A 15894-nucleotide genomic window follows, 5' to 3' on the forward strand; every position below is an offset into this window, starting at 1 on the left:
ACTTTAACTCATTCAAAGTATTCTTTAACTTTACATTCTTTTTAATTTTGGCATATACCTTTCTGAGAAGACCTCTCATCTCAAGAGAGTGTAATACGCTTTAGCATTCCAGTATACATTTTATTTTCTGTAAAGCACATAGTTAATATAACAGAGTCAGCATCCTAGAGTTCTACCCTCAAACTGGAGTATTCTGCTAATGTTTGTTAAGAAATCACATGAAACCTATACACGTGTAGAGTTTATTATAATTACTGTAGCCGTGTCAGTTCTCCACCAATTCATTTAAATGACCTAATCAAAAAATGTGTTATTTAATGGTTATTGGTTAATCAGCAACATCACTTCTGTAGCTACCAACTTTATTTTTATTTACACAATTTGTGAAATAAACAGTTTGACCAGAGGTTTCCACACTCATGCATTTGACCTATTATTACTGATAGCAAAAATAACTAATGAATTTAAGATGAAAGTAAAAACCTAGTTGACTTTGCATTAAAAGAAAAAGAGTTACTTTTTAATTTCCATTTTTTCTTCATTCAGTTGTTCGAGGAACATGACAAATACAAATGCTTATATGTGATACTTCCTGTAATTATAATAGTAATAAAAGCAAAATAAAAACAAAATCGTTATCAGCAAAATGTTTTTTTATGTAAGCTCATTGTTTCTTTCCTACTATTAAGTTAAAAAGAACAGACAGAATGGTGACTCAAAGCAATAAATGTCTCCATATTTTAAGATTTTAAGCCTGTTAGCGTTTTTTGCTAAAACCGCTCCGTTCTGTTAAATCAACAAAAGTTGAGGAATGGAATTGCGTGGAGGAGTATTTTGGGTTTTGGATTAGGAAGCTGGCAGCATGTTTCGGCCATTTGGACACAAGCACATTTACATCAGCGTGGGGTCATGCAAGCAGGTCCCGGTTCCCAGATCTACCTCTCTGTGCTTGTAAAACTGTTTCCCCCAAGCAAGCACTTAAAACCTGACACTGGACACACTAAGGTTGTAGAACCAACACTAGAGCATTGGATCACTCTTTTTTATTGTTATTATCATGCTGGTGCAGAACAAAGGCATTAAATCAGTCCGTTCCCCAGGCATGCCATTAAAATAACACTTTGTACTTCTGTGGTTTATTGGGCTAAAGGGTGAGGTGGAGAGTGTCTGTCAGCCTTGTTGTACTAAGCTGAAGACTCTTATGCATCTTTTAATGTACTTTATAAAAGGACTTTTTTACAAGGTGCAATCAGGAAGGGACATTGAATGGGATCTAGTGCGGATGATGTTAATCATCTGGGGTTAAAACTCACTTTTACGAAATGATGTTTAGAAAATATTATTGGAACTTCTGCAAATCTTTGTAAATCAGCACTTGTTTTTACATTTAAATTGACATGGATGAGCAACTTTAAATCCCCTGTCCTCTGGAGAAAACCTCCTAAATTTATAGTCTCTTTGCATACACGTTTATCCTGGGTGTATTTTCATGTATGCAAGGCTGGTAACACTTTAATGGGAGCATATAAATAAACTCCTACATACATATAAAAAGGCACACAGGACACCACTCATTTTTAGCTTTACTGAAGGAGGATAAGGAAGACTTTGTGCTATTATCTCCTTTTTAATGCATCGCTGATTTCCCCAACATGCTGCACAAGCCATTAAATTGTGATTTGTGTGTATCTCGTACCATTTTCTTCTAAAGGGAGCATCTGTGTAAAGGGTTTCCAACATTTCAAATGTGTCACTAATACTGGTCTGTGCAAAGTCATATTCACTGAGAAATTTAATATGTCATCAATTTGTTTTCAGGATGCTGAAAAACGACATGAGACTCAGATCTGTAAACTCGTACTGGAGAAACAAGAACTCGAATGGCAAATGGTAGAAAGAGTTTTTTTAAAATACCTATATTCTCATAGATTGATTCAGATTAATTTATCAGACTTTTTGTTGGTTCTTGTGATGAATATGTAGAAATTATTGGCATATATATATTTGTAGGAGTCTCTACACAGTCAGATTAACACGATGACAAATGAACATTCAGAAGCCCTTGCTGCACTTAAAAAGCAGGTAGGAAGTTTGTAAGTTTTGTGTTGAATTAATGTAATGCTTCAATCCCATTTGTCTATTTCTGATAAAATATCAATAACAAACGAATGATCCAAGTTTTACATATCATGTATTTAACACAGGTAAAATTTTCAGCTAGCTAACATTCTTGCAAAGAATTACTTAGGTTAGCTTTGTTCTCCTCAATCAGAGCAGGGATCGCATTGGTGGAGAGGAAGCATGACGCAATCGGGCAATTGGACGCGCTAAACAGGGAGAAAAAAGGGAGAAATGCATAAAGAAAATATAAAAAAGAAAAAAATGAGCATGTAACCATAATAGCAGCGAGCTAATGAACTGCTAATGGAAAGTTTCTGGGAACCTCTGATATTATTAATCTGAATTTAAATATTGGCCATTTGCTCAAATGTGTACAGCTTTTCCCCCCATTGTGTCTGTGTAGATGCCCTGCTGGTTGACAGCACTGTCGAGATAATGGACTGCTGTGCCCCTGAGTGCTGTGTACAGTAACTCACCTCTCCCTCTTTCCCCCATTATCTCTATTAACTAACTGACCAAAATGTTTTGTAAACATCAAACCTGCTGAAAGCAAAAAATGTCACAGGAATTAAGAAATAAGTAAAATGTGACAAAATATTAATCTAGGATTTTAGGCCAATATTTAGCTCAATTTTATAAATTCAAACAAACTTTGGTATTTTACACATGATACTTTTTTTTTAGCTTTTAAAAATATGCCTTTGTGGTGCTAATAATACAGTACAAAACAAGCCATAGTACTGTGTTAAATATTATGCTAACTGTAGTTTCAGGCAAATATCAGAGGGATTGAAGGAGAAAAGGTAGATCTCCTCGTCTCTAATCTCTGATTGTTTTGGTTTATATAATTACATTAATGGTATAATGTGTTTTTAAAATTGCATTAATGGTATAATGTGTTTTCGATTACTGTAACTAATGGAATGCTAATGAATGAAAAAGGGGAAGCACCAGCTGAGTGCTGAATTAAAGGACAAAGAGATCTCAAGTCTGAAAGAAGAGCTGAAGTCGCTGCAGGTAAATGTGAACTTCATAACACAGAGGAAAATGTCATTCTGATTTGTCTGCTATCTTATTCATTGTCCTTTTGGGAACTATAATTCACCAGTGGAAAATTAATCTCATGGCTGACTCTTGAAATAGGGATATGTTTAGGACTGTTTGGGGTCGTCAGACAAATGACACTTTGATGATGTTTGTTCTGCTGTATGGTTCTCTGTTCTGTGTGTGTGTGATTAAGCAGAAATGCTAAAGCTAGATTAATGAATTTAGATTTGAGGCAGGGTAAGCCATGTGACAAAAATGACATGAAACATTGATGGTGTTTTCACAACACATATGTGTCCGATGAAAAACACGTATCTCCATTTTACGTTTTCACTTTTTTACACGTGTTGATTGTGGGTATAAATCTGTCTGTCCATAGCAGCAAATATCAAAATGACCAATGAAAAGATGAAAAATCACGCAATCTCTTTAACTAGTATCTCCATTGCCTGCTAGACCTGTCCATCTTAACCGTCTCCTCCTCCTTCCCCTCTGGTACTGTTTGAGAAATGCGTAGTATTTGATCTATACAGTTTACTCAGGTTATTCAATTGCATGATTGTAAACATGATTTATATTTGTACACGTAAGTCCATTTTACATATGAAACCGACGGACTGATGACATAAAGATATACTTTTATTTCTGTGCTGAATTGTATTTAAATGTCGCCATCTGTGGTTTGCTTGTGGTTTGAAAAAGTTTTTGCTTGTTCCTGAAAAGTTGAGTTTTTGGAGATATGTGTTTTTCATCGGACAGCGATGGTATCTACAGAAGTATGTGTATATATATATATATATATATATATATATATATATATATATATATATATATATATATATATATATATATATATATGAAATACTTAATGAGGCAATGAAACAAAAATTAGTTCTTTACCAAAACACAGATTTTATTGTCTAATAGGACTACACCGTGTTGAGAAATGACAATATATAATTTTTTCATAAACACAGTTGAAACACATAGGGGAATCCTGGGCTAAATTACACAGCGGTGCTATCAACTGGTCTGGCGTGTACACAGACATGACTGGCTGTGTCTGTGGTGGGGGGAGATAATGGCCGAACAGCTGAGCCATTGGGAGGTTCACTTGGCAGTTTACTCTCAGTATCAGTCCCAAGCCTGGATGAAACAACAAGGGTTGCATCAGGAAGGGCATCCAGTGTAAAAACTGTCAAATCAAATATGAGGACCAGAATGATCCGATGTGGTGACCCCTAAATATGGGAGCAAAAATCAGAAAATAATGTTTATTTGAAGAGCTGAGCTTATCCTCTGCCTGGTGCAGATGCAGTGACACTATTGGCCCAGTTTTCTCTGACTCATAAATGGTTGTAAGGAAAAATAATGCACGTTTTTGAAAGCTGTTATATAGCATTTATAAAAGGAAATCGGTCTCTTATTGTATTTTTTTTATTTTATTTTTTTATGCATTTTCTCCCCATTTTCCTCCCGATTTAGCGCACTCAATTTGTCTTCCGCTGCTGAGGAATACCCGATTGCATCCGAGGAGATCCTGCAGTCTGCACAGGCGTCTTTTCTGCCAATCAGGGTCCTTACACAGTGTATGAATAACCACTCACCCGCACATAGTCCGGCCCCCACCCTGCAGATATGGTGGCCAATTAGTATGTGCTGCGGGCACTGCCAATTATGCCTGCCAGATGGCGCCCAGCCTACCGGTGGCAACGCTGAGTTTCGAACCGAGGAGTTCAGAAACTCTTGCTGGTGTGCAAGTGGAATATCCTGCCACCTGGGCGCAAAAATGGAGTATTTAAATGAAGGAATTAAATATCAACTTAATGTTCAGGTCTAATGGTACATGATTACTTTTGCCCAAATAGATAACTTTGCCTAAGTAGATAAATCCATCATGGGGCCTCCGCCATCCTCGCCTTCTCAGGCATAGCTAATCATGTCTGTATGTAGACAACCAACTGACTGATATATTCATTAAATGTTCGTAGAAGATAGTTATATCTAATGAAGTGGCAAGTAAGTTTATATTAGTAGTTGGGTGCTGTGTGAAGTAAAAGCCAGAAAAATTATTGCACTGATGTTTCTCACTCTGAACAGTCACGTCTCTGTGCTAGACACTTAGACTTTAATACACAAACATACACCGATTTGCCATAACATTAAAACCACCTCCTTGTTTCTACACTCACTGTCCATTTTATCAGCTCCACTTACCATATAGAAGCACTTTGTAGTTCTACAATTACTGACTGTAGTCCATCTGTTTCTCTGCATGCTTTGTTAGCCCTCTTTTACCCTGATCTTCAATGGTCAGGACCCCCACAGAGCAGGTATTATTTGGATCATTCTCAGCACTGCAGTGGATCAGACACAGCAGCGCTGCTGATGGAGTTTTTAAACACCTCACTGTCACTGCTGGACTGAGAATAGTCCACAAACCAAAAATATTCAACCAACAGCACCCTGTGGGCAGCATCCTGTGACTACTGATGAAGGTCTCAAAGATGACCAACTCAAACAGCAGCAATAGATGAACGATCGTACCAACTAGGTAGGAGTGTCTAATAGAGTGGACAGTGAGTGGACACTGTATTTAAAAACTCCAGCAGCGCTGCTGTGTCTGATCCACTCATACCAGCACAACACACACTAACACACCACCACCATGTCAGTGTCACTGCAGTGCTGACAATGATCCACCACCTAAATAATACCTGCTCTGTAGTGGTCCTGTGGGGGTCCTGACCACTGAAGAACAGGGTGAAAGCAGGCTAAAAAGGTATGTAGAGAAACAGATGGACTACAGTCAGTAATTGTAGAACTTCAAAGTGCTTCTATATGGTAAGTGGAGCTGATAAACAGGACATGGACAGTGAATGTAGAAACCAGGAGGTGGTTTTAATGTTACGGCTGATCAGTGTATATTTCGTTTGTTGCATTAAAACCAATGGTATTCACATTTACTGTCAGGTTAAATTTCTCTAAAATTGCTGCTTTTTTTTTATAGGTGTGAAATGTTCTTAAAGACAGGAAGGAACCTTCTAAACAAAAGTTTTCTTTCTTTCATTACTGTTTTACAGTTGTTCAAGTACAGTTTGGAGAAGAAATTAAGTGAGCTGGTAAGGATTTACAATTATATAAATTGTTGACAGAGGCAGGTAGGAGAGGGAGGAATTGAAGCGGAGGATGTGGGGAGGAGAAAGCGGCTCATCACCAGTAACGGATAGGGAGTGAGTGTGACACTTGAACTGCCATTGCAGCAGAAAAAATACAACCATTAAAATACTTTATATCAGAGCCTTGCTCTGTTTAACCTCTCAAGTGAGTGAGAGAAAATCTGTTTGATACAGACAATCGGACAGTAACGACAAAAGGAGGGGTGCATAAAAGTCCCTCAGGCGTGTGTCAAAATGAAATTCTTATCTGGTGGGAAGAAGATGTTAAATAAAGGTCTTCAGTCCTGGCACGAGAACTTAGGATGACCCATATTGATCTTCTTTATACATTCTCTTTATTTGTAATATGTAAGAAAGAGAAAGAACCTGATTGTAAATCAGTAGGGTTAGTCTGAGAATGTATAAGCTGTAGGTACTTTTGCAGTAATGTGGAGCAATTTTACAGAAGGGGGGCGTTACTGTACAAAACTTTACAGGAGCAGAAGTTGCAGCTTCAGACTCAGGCGAGGGACAGCCATCTGAATCAGTTGGGAGAAGTGGAAAAGCGTTTTGGGATGATCTCAAGACAATGTGCTGTGGTCAAACAGGCCCATGAGAAACTGGAGCAGAACGGTATGAATACAGTGCAAATGCAAGCTTAATATAGGCTATCTGAAGGCTGTAAAACTGCTTTGTTTGTCTAAAATTACTAATTAATTTAGTTTTAGGCTACAGTTTTTTCCTAATGGCATTATTATTCTTATGGGATTAAAACTAATTTAAAAAAAGAGTACTTTTTTGACGCTTGGTAATATAAGCTTCCCCGCACAATGTGAGTCGTGTGCTATACAGGGGCTAATTTTTTGTTTATGCTTCCCTACTGAGAGATGAGCCAAGTCAGAGAAATGTTAATTTAAAAAGCAGTGGCTGGAGAAAAGCAAATAATCTTACAGTCTAAACCGTTCTCTGCCAGTGACTACAGCTCCACAGTGTACATTATGTGGTCAAATTAAGGCAGTTGAATCAAACATGCGCAGCTCCAAAACTATTTTTAAACTTGATTTCATTGCTATTTATTCCTTGGGACGAAATTTATATTTAGCTGTATTTCATGAACATCTACTGTGATCAGGTTTCCATTTGATAGTTTTATCTTTGTGAGACCAAGTGTTGTTTTTAACTCATTTGATTATGAGTTGCATTTCTTTATGCAATTGTGTTTCTTTGTTAAGTAGGAATGACTTTTTAAAGTGCACTCAAGCGCTTGTTGCTGTATTCATCACAGTAGCATGACCGTTTCTCTTGCAGTGCCATCTGATGTCTTGAAGGTCACTCACATTCAACAGTTTGGATGGTTTGTGGTTTTGCCTTTCACACACTGAGATTTTACTGGATTTCCTGAATCTTTTTACAATATTATGTACAGTAGATGGTGAAAGTTATATTTCACCATCTACTTTCATATATCTACTTCATCTACTTGGGCGGCACGGTGGCTCAGTGGGTGCCACGGCAAGAAGGTCCTGGGTTTGATCCCCAGGTGGGGCGATCCGGGTCCTTTCTGTGTGGAATTTGCATGTTCTCCCTGTGTCTGTGTGGGTTTACTCCGGGCGCTCCGGTTTCCTCCCACAGTCCAAAGATGTGCAAGTGAGGTAAATTGGAGACACTAAATTGTCCATGACTGTGTTTGATATAATCTTATGAACTGATGAATCTTGTGTAATGAGTAACTACCGTTCCTGTCATGAATGTAACCAAAAGTGTAAAATGTGACGTTAAAATCATAATAAACAAACTTCATCTACTTTCATAAATTATTTTCAAAGTTGTAAGCCACAACCCATCTTTGTTTGTAAAGACTGAGCATTTGAAGGACTGGTTGATGGTTAAATGAGACGGAGAGGATACATACTGCTTTTTTTATAAAGCTTTTTGTGTTTTAGAAAATACTGTTAATGTAAATCTAGTCATAGAAATGTAATTGCTAGGGCTTTTTGTGAAACAGACAAATCCTTGCACCCCTTAACAGTGGGTGTGGGGTTGACTTGCATATTAACGGAATCTAGACTTGATTAAGGTAAAGGTTTAGAGACTTTGGTGCCTGTGGTTTTCAACTGATATTTACTTGCAAAACATTTACTAACTTTTTTTTTGTAATGTGGTGAAAATGCCATAGTCTTCAACACCATTGCAGTTCTGGGTGATTTTAATATTTACAATGTTTATAATTATTATAATATTAACCCTTATATATTTTAGCTTAGGTAATTAAAATTCATTACAATGTACAAACCTTCAGCTATTTCTGTGTTCAGCTAAATAACTGTATAAATATTTAGTACTTTGAAAATGTAGCCTGGAAGCAGTAAGAGTATATTGAAGGTGGTCATGTTGAGTAGTGGTAAAAACATTATCTGGTAACCCTAAACGTCAGTATCAGTATTTATTTAAAGCAGTGATACTGTCACGGGATTTAAGGCAACCATTAATGAAAGAGACGTATCTAATATTAGATTGTGCAGCATTTAAAAGGACAGGGTGCCAATCATCACAGGCCGTCAGCCACCCCTTTCCACCCAGACATAGCCAATCAGATCTGTGTAGACGCCTGACCAGCCGATAGCACCCCTGAGATTAGAACCCTGATCTCAGTGGTGGTGGGCTAGCATAATAGTGTGCCACCCGAGCACCCTCATTGTTTAAATATATTATTGAATTAAAGTTTATTTTTATTTAAACATGTCACAGTTTTACTGAGCAGTTTTAATGTATATAAATTAATTATTCTTTTTTTTTTGTCTGAAGTGGACGAGGCAATCCGGCTGAACAAGAAACTTGTGCTCATCAACAGCAATCAAGAATCAACAATTGCTGCCCTGAAAGAGGTTCAAATAAATACAAAAACATTTGTTGTTAGTATTTTTCTGAGATTCAAACATGGGGATGCAGTGATTTAAAGTAATAAAGAAAAAAAAGGTATAAACACTTTATACCTTATACAAGCAGCCATCTGTTAGCCCTCCACCTATGTACTGGCTGGCCAGGCATCTACACAGACATGATTGGTTTTGTCTTGTGGCTGAAGCCCTGTGAGGGATTGGCGCTCTTTCCAGGATCTTTCTGCCTTGTGCCCAGTGTTTTGCAAACCTGATCAGGATAAAAATAGTTTCTGCATCTCCATTTTTGAAATTTACTGCTTTTTGCTGTTACCTCACAAGTAATAATTACCAAACTGCTAATGTTGTTATTAAGGAGGTGGAGAAGCTTAACAGCAAGCTAGTAAAAGGCAAAGTTTCATCTATCTGCAAATCCGGAGAAGACAGTTCTTATTTCCTTTTGAAAGACCAGCAACTACAGGAGCTTAAACAGAGGCTGATTGTGGTAGAACATTTGTGTTGTGTTTGTATATATTTGCTATATTTTATTTATAGGTATTAAGAGGGAATCTGGGATGAATCTGTAAAATGTGAATCACTGAGTAAAAACGGCTTTGCTTGTAGGAGACAGATCTAAATAAGAAGCTCAGAAATGAAAATGCTGTTGAAAGGGCAGAGAAGCAGGTACATTTATTAGCTTTGAATCATCAGGTAACGTTTTCCAGGTGCAGTACTTGAAAAGTTTATAGAAATCATAAATTGAGTTCCGACAAAAACATAAAATATAGTGTTGCTTTTTTTCTTCTTATTCCTACTCAGTAATCTTTCTCAGTAATCCTGGGCTTTAAGCTGGTAATACGTCTCACTCTGTGAACTGCGTGTGTGTGTGTGTGTGTGTGTGTGTGCGCATTTGTCTGTGTGTGTTTTAGGAGCTGATGAGTTCTCTCCAGCATGCCCAGTGGCTGCTACAGACTCAGACGCAGGCTGTGAGCAGAGCCGAACAGCAGCTTCTTATACACACTGAGGAGTACCAGGTTAAACTCTCATAGAACACCATTAGTTTGCAAAATCAACCGGCCATAATATAGTCTTTGTGTGCTTCTATCAATTTGTTAGTATTTCCTTATTTATACAAGGGCTTGAAATGTTCTATTATTATAATTTTATTAATATTACGTGTAAGTTTTTTTTTTTTTTTACTAAAGATGCTAGATGTACGTACAGTGCCTTAGACACTTTGTTTTGACTTACACCCTGAAATCAAAACTCACAAAACGTTTTCTCCGGCTTTATTTACACATTTTGCTTTTCGACATTCATGAGAAAAAAGGAAGCTGTAACAGGGTGGGTTGTGCCTTGCTACAGAAGCATGAGATAAAGTCCTGCACATACAAGAATGAAAAACTAAGACAGTTGTAGGATGCATCTTCGACAACCTGGTTTTCTGAAAAAGACGAAAGATAGGGAACCGTAAATCAAACCTCCACTGGCACGGTCTATGCCCAGTTTGGTTCTGTGACGTGGGGCCTGCTCTGGAAAAGGCACGCTCATCCAGAGTATGTTCATCATGACAGCTGAAAAATGCTCTCTGAAAAGTTCTCTGAAAAAGATGAAAAGTATGCTCACATCACATGCCAATATAAAATCGGACCAGATCAAATCCATCTCATTCCAGAAAAAAACAGGTTTGCTAACAGAGATGCTGGTGAACCAGGGAAGGACATTCCATGATAACTAGAAATACTTTTACCTGGAGCGAATTAATGCTCAACGATGCAAAGGAGAAACTACCATGTTCGTCATCTATGCCTCCATGCCCCATCTTCTGGTCAAATTTGGGAAAGCAGAAGGACATGATAGAGAGCCACACCACCGATCTCCAGAGTAAATCAGCTTTTTACAGGAAACATCTCTTTGCCGTTATGCAACTAAGAGTAGAACATGTTACCTAAAACACTAGACTGTGGATATTTTGCTACTGTAGTTGCTATAGTTACTGTATAGTTGCCATGGTCTAAGTGAATAGGGCAGCGGTTGCTCAGCAGTTAATGTAATGGACTAGTAATCAGTAGGTTGCTGTTTTGAGCCCCACCATTGCCGCTGGCAATTGCTTGCATTTTATTTAGTCACAATTGTAAGTTGCTTTGGATAAAAGTGACTGCTAAATGCTGAAATATAAATGGGGTCACGTACATGTTTTTAATCTTCCTAGATGTAATGTTGACCTTCCAACCTACTTAAATTCATTCAATAATTTTGACCAGTACAGTTACAACCCCCTTTTCCCCAGAGACCATACCAGTCATGTCTGTATGTAGACACCTGACTAATAGCATCGCTGGTGATTCAAACCCTTGTTATCAGCGGTAGTGGGTTAGTGCAGTTTACCACTGCGCCCCCTACTTAAATTTGAAATGTTTAAGGTTTGTGTTACAGTTAGCTTACCTAAGTTATCTCCTGTCTAAACCTTTAAACATGTAGTTAACACATTTCAGATCACTTAAGCTATTTATTACTAATATGTAACATTTATTACCACAGTGCATTTTTGTTGCAGGTTGGCCCTGCACAAACACACAATAAAGCAAATATTCATGTCGTAGCAATTAAAACATAACAAGAAATCTAAATGACTTAAAATGCCTTCATGTTTTACATTGAAATTTACTTAAATGTATTAAAAAAACAAAGTTCTGGTTTGCAAAGTTTTTGATGAACTTGACTGAATTAAAATTAAAATAATGAATTTATATAAGACCAGGAATAAATGTCGGAAACTCATAAACATGATTGAGTGTATTGCAAACTTCATTTGCACATTTAGGAAGCATGAATTGCAACCCAATAATGGTAAGCATGTTTATTGTCCATTTACGGACCCTGCTCTTTTATAGCTTACTTATTCATTGATTAAAACCATTATTAACGTGACAAAATCCTGCTGATTTGTATTTGCTTCCCTGTCTGTTTAGAGCCCCTCTTTTCAGATTAAATAAACACATAAAAATTTACCATTGCATTAAAAATTTTCCGGGTGATTAATTTCATTGCAGGTCCTTAAACGGGAACATGAAATAGTCCAAGAGAGAAGTAAGGAGAAAGAGGACAGACTTGTGCAGCTGATAGAAGAACACAAAAACTCTAATATCACCTTGAAAAAAGGGGTAGTTGTTCTAATGCTTTGTTGGTTTACTAAAAAAAGCTAAAATCCTGGTCCGGAAGTAAAGTATATATATTTTTGTAAATGGCAGAATTATAAACAGTTTGTTCATTCTCTTAAAAACAGCCAAAATTAATTGCTAATGTGTTGGTTTTGTGCATGCTGTTTTTGATGTAGGTGCAGATACTGCAAGCAAAGATGCGGTCGGATCACATGGAGCTGAAGGCTGTCAAAGTGGCATATGATAATCTTCATGAAAAACACAGACAACTATCCTCTAATATTGTGCAACAAGCAAGACACATTCACATTACAGAGGCAGGAACACTTAATACTGATGTAAATCTCAGAAATACTTTAAAAAAAAAGTCTTAAGTCAGGACTAGTTTGGTTTCTATTGGTTTCTCAAAGCTTTAATGTAGTTAAAATAGGCCTACTCGGCGTTCTGGTGCTGCAGTCGCCTATTATGCTAGCCCACCATGTCTGAGATGCAGGTTTGAATCTCAGCAGTGCTACAGCCGGCTGGACGTCTAGACACACATGATTGGCTATGACTGAGGAAGGCGGGTGGCTGAAGCCCTGCGATGGATTGGCACCCTGTCCAGGGTATTCCTGCCTTGTGCCCAGTGTTTCCTGGTGGAATCAGACCTGCCGCAACCCTGATTCACTTATAAATGCATTTAAAAAGAACTCAGATCTATTAGAATTCATAGCAAAGACCTGCATTCTGATAGTTCTGCTGGTAGTTCTGATAGTTCAAATTCTGCTGGTTCAAATAGTCATGTCCATCTGGATAAAGCATAAATTATTAATACAAATGTCTCTTTATAGAGTGGAGGCAGTTCTCAAGACAACAGCGAGCAAGCGAGACACCACAAAGAAGATAAAGACGCTTTAGGTAAGAGGAATGCAGGCTTTTGTTCTCCAGCCAAGCTGAGCGCCTTAAAAAATAATATTTTTGCACAGAATGATTTGATGTGGGGGAAGAGTCGGGCTGCTGGGTTGACAGAATAGCTTCATCAAGAAAGCTTACCTGTACTTCTTATTTTTCAATCCATAATGATGCATGAATTTAATTTCCTTGTGTAGATGAAAGGACGGCTGGGTGTCACAAAGCAATAATAGGTGGTGGAAACGGTAAGGTTAATGTTGGTTCACGGATGGTTCCTGAGCCTCTGCCTTCTCAAAGACTTGCTTCTTTGGCACCAGATCAGACAGAGACAAGTGACGGCATCAGTATGGCTGAAGTGACAAATCAGGAGATAGATCCAACTGTCAAACACGAAACTAGTGTTGGTAAAGGTGCACCAGTCCAATGCATATCAGATAACGTTTGCTCTTCAAGCACACTGCAGACTTACACAGGCAGCTGCCTTGCCGAGCTATCGGAATCTGAAACCAGGTCTGTTTATGGTGCGACCAGTGAGTTACAGATGCCTGAACTGAGCGATAGGCCAGAGGAGAGGAGCTGTGTTTTAAAAATGCTGGAACAGGAGACATCAGATAAACACACATGCGAGACAGCTCAGGACAGTAACTGGAAGTCTCAAACTGTAGCACCTGAGATGAACAGGCCTCCGAGTGCCTCACCTAATGGTGAAAGTAAACTCTGCAATAAGGAACAAGCCACCTTTGAAGAAAATAACCCACAAATAACACTACAAGATGACACCTATCAGATTTCAATAAAGAATAAAGACACAAGTGCAGCCAATTCACATCCACAGCAACAAATTGTTTCTGAGCAACAAGACCTTAATGAGATAGATGTTTCTATGTCAGGTGCTACCTCCTTTTCTGCTACAACTACTAGACGACCAGAACACAAGCTTTCTCAACTTCAAAATGACTCAAAGTCTGGAAACCCTGATCAACATAGCACACTGGAAGATATAAACAACATTGATGCAATTGAGGCAAATCCCTTACCAGAAGCTGAAAATAACATTTCCTGTCCTAATCAATCATCTTCTCAATGCGCATTTAATTTACCAGGAGATTTAACAGGAAATAAAAAAGATGATAAAGATACTTCTGCTCAAATGTTAACCGACCAGCAAAATGCAGACACATACACAGGTCCTCAGATCTTAAACCCACAGGAAGACCTGGGACCTTCATCCACTGATACTCCCGCAAAACAACCTGAACAGCCAAATGAAACAGAACCATCTTGTTGTGATGACAGCAAGAAATATAGATCTTCTTCTGAGTTAACTGCATCTCCAAAGGAAACAGTGGATACACAGTCAGGGTACGAAAAAAGTGTCCCAAATGTTAAACAAATAGAGAGGTTAGACGACTTCCCAGCACTGACAAGGTCCCCCACTTTAGAGAAAAATTCACTGCTGCCCTCCGACTTCCAGGAGCTTCTCACCTCACTGCATATTCCAGTATTTCCAAGACCCAGACCACAAAACAGAGGTAATTTATCTTTCATTTGCACATTTACTGGTGTATGCATTGATTTATTCAGGGATGCTAATGCCGACCTGGTTAACCGATAACCGGCAAAGAAGTATTCATAACATCAGTAAATGTTATTTAAATTTATTATCAACAGCTGAGCAGTGCTAATAAATTACCAATCCTCAGTGTGCATGTGCCACCTAAGTGTTCAAACACATTTAGAAAACCAGCGCAGTTCTAATCTGAACAGAAAAATGTTATTTGATTGCAGACAGGATGAACCTGAAATATTTCATGTTTTATCTTCTCAACTTCATTTCATTTATTAATAAACATCCATTCCTGCATCTCAGGCCTGCAACACATTCCAAAAAATGTTGGGACAGTAAAGCATTTACCACTTTGTAATGATGCCATTCCTTTTCACCACACTTAAAAGACGTTCTGGCACCGAGGAGACCAAGTGATTTAGTGTTTCAGCTTTTATTTTGTCTCATTCTTCCTGCAAACACATCTTAAGATGTGCAACAGTACGGGGTCGTCGTTGTCGCATTTTTCCTTTTAAAATTCTCCACATGTTCTTTATTGGGGACAGGTCAGGACTGCAGGCAGGCCAGTTCAGTACCCGTACCCTCTTCTTCCGCAGCCATGCCTTTGTAATGTGTGCAGCAGGTGGTTTTGCATTGTCTTGTTAAAAAATGCTGGACGTCCCTGGAAAAGACGACGTCTTGAAGGCAGCACGTGTTGCTCCAAGATCAAAGAACTAAAATTCCTCCCGATTCCTTGAATCATTTAATGATATTATGCACTGTAGAGGGAGAAATATGCAAATCCCTTCCAATCTTTCTTTGAGGTTCATTGTTTTTAAACATTTCAATCATTTTCTCACACATTTGTTGACAAACTGGATCCTCTGATCATCTTTGCTCATCAAAGACTCAACCTTTCTTGGATGCTGCTTTTGTACCAAACCATGATTACAATCACCTGTTGACATCACCTGTTTAAAATCACATCATTATTTAGTTTTTTCACCTGATTACTAGCCTAAATTGCCCCCGTCCTGACTTTTTTTGGAATGTGTTGCAGGCCTGAAATGCAGGAATGAAGGTTTATTAATAAA

General features: G+C 38.1%; 1 protein-coding gene across 9 annotated transcripts in view; it reads left to right on the plus strand.

The window, feature by feature from the left end:
* The window catches only part of LOC134319121 (myosin-3-like), a 53902-nt gene that overhangs the window by 17593 nt on the left and 20415 nt on the right, over positions 1–15894 (plus strand). For 5 of the 9 annotated variants that reach the window (XR_010013467.1, XM_063000125.1, XM_063000129.1 and 2 more), the window contains exons 4-17: positions 1819–1890; positions 2011–2082; positions 2889–2924; positions 3064–3138; positions 6252–6290; positions 6824–6959; positions 9132–9211; positions 9579–9707; positions 9827–9886; positions 10132–10236; positions 12256–12366; positions 12540–12680; positions 13194–13260; positions 13452–14786. Coding sequence is in view for 8 of the 9 variants with exons in the window: in XM_063000125.1 (XP_062856195.1) it covers positions 1819–1890; positions 2011–2082; positions 2889–2924; positions 3064–3138; positions 6252–6290; positions 6824–6959; positions 9132–9211; positions 9579–9707; positions 9827–9886; positions 10132–10236; positions 12256–12366; positions 12540–12680; positions 13194–13260; positions 13452–14786 (2458 nt within the window). In the remaining variant the exon portion in view is untranslated. Of the gene's footprint in view, positions 1–1818; positions 1891–2010; positions 2083–2888; positions 2925–3063; positions 3139–6251; positions 6291–6323; positions 6402–6823; positions 6960–9131; positions 9212–9578; positions 9708–9826; positions 9887–10131; positions 10237–12255; positions 12367–12539; positions 12681–13193; positions 13261–13451; positions 14787–15894 lie in introns of those variants that run through there. The other 4 variants (XM_063000127.1, XM_063000128.1, XM_063000126.1 and 1 more) reach the window with 4 other exon arrangements.

This window comes from Trichomycterus rosablanca, chromosome 8, assembly GCF_030014385.1.
Source record: "Trichomycterus rosablanca isolate fTriRos1 chromosome 8, fTriRos1.hap1, whole genome shotgun sequence".
NCBI classification, from domain to species: Eukaryota; Metazoa; Chordata; class Actinopteri; order Siluriformes; family Trichomycteridae; genus Trichomycterus; species Trichomycterus rosablanca.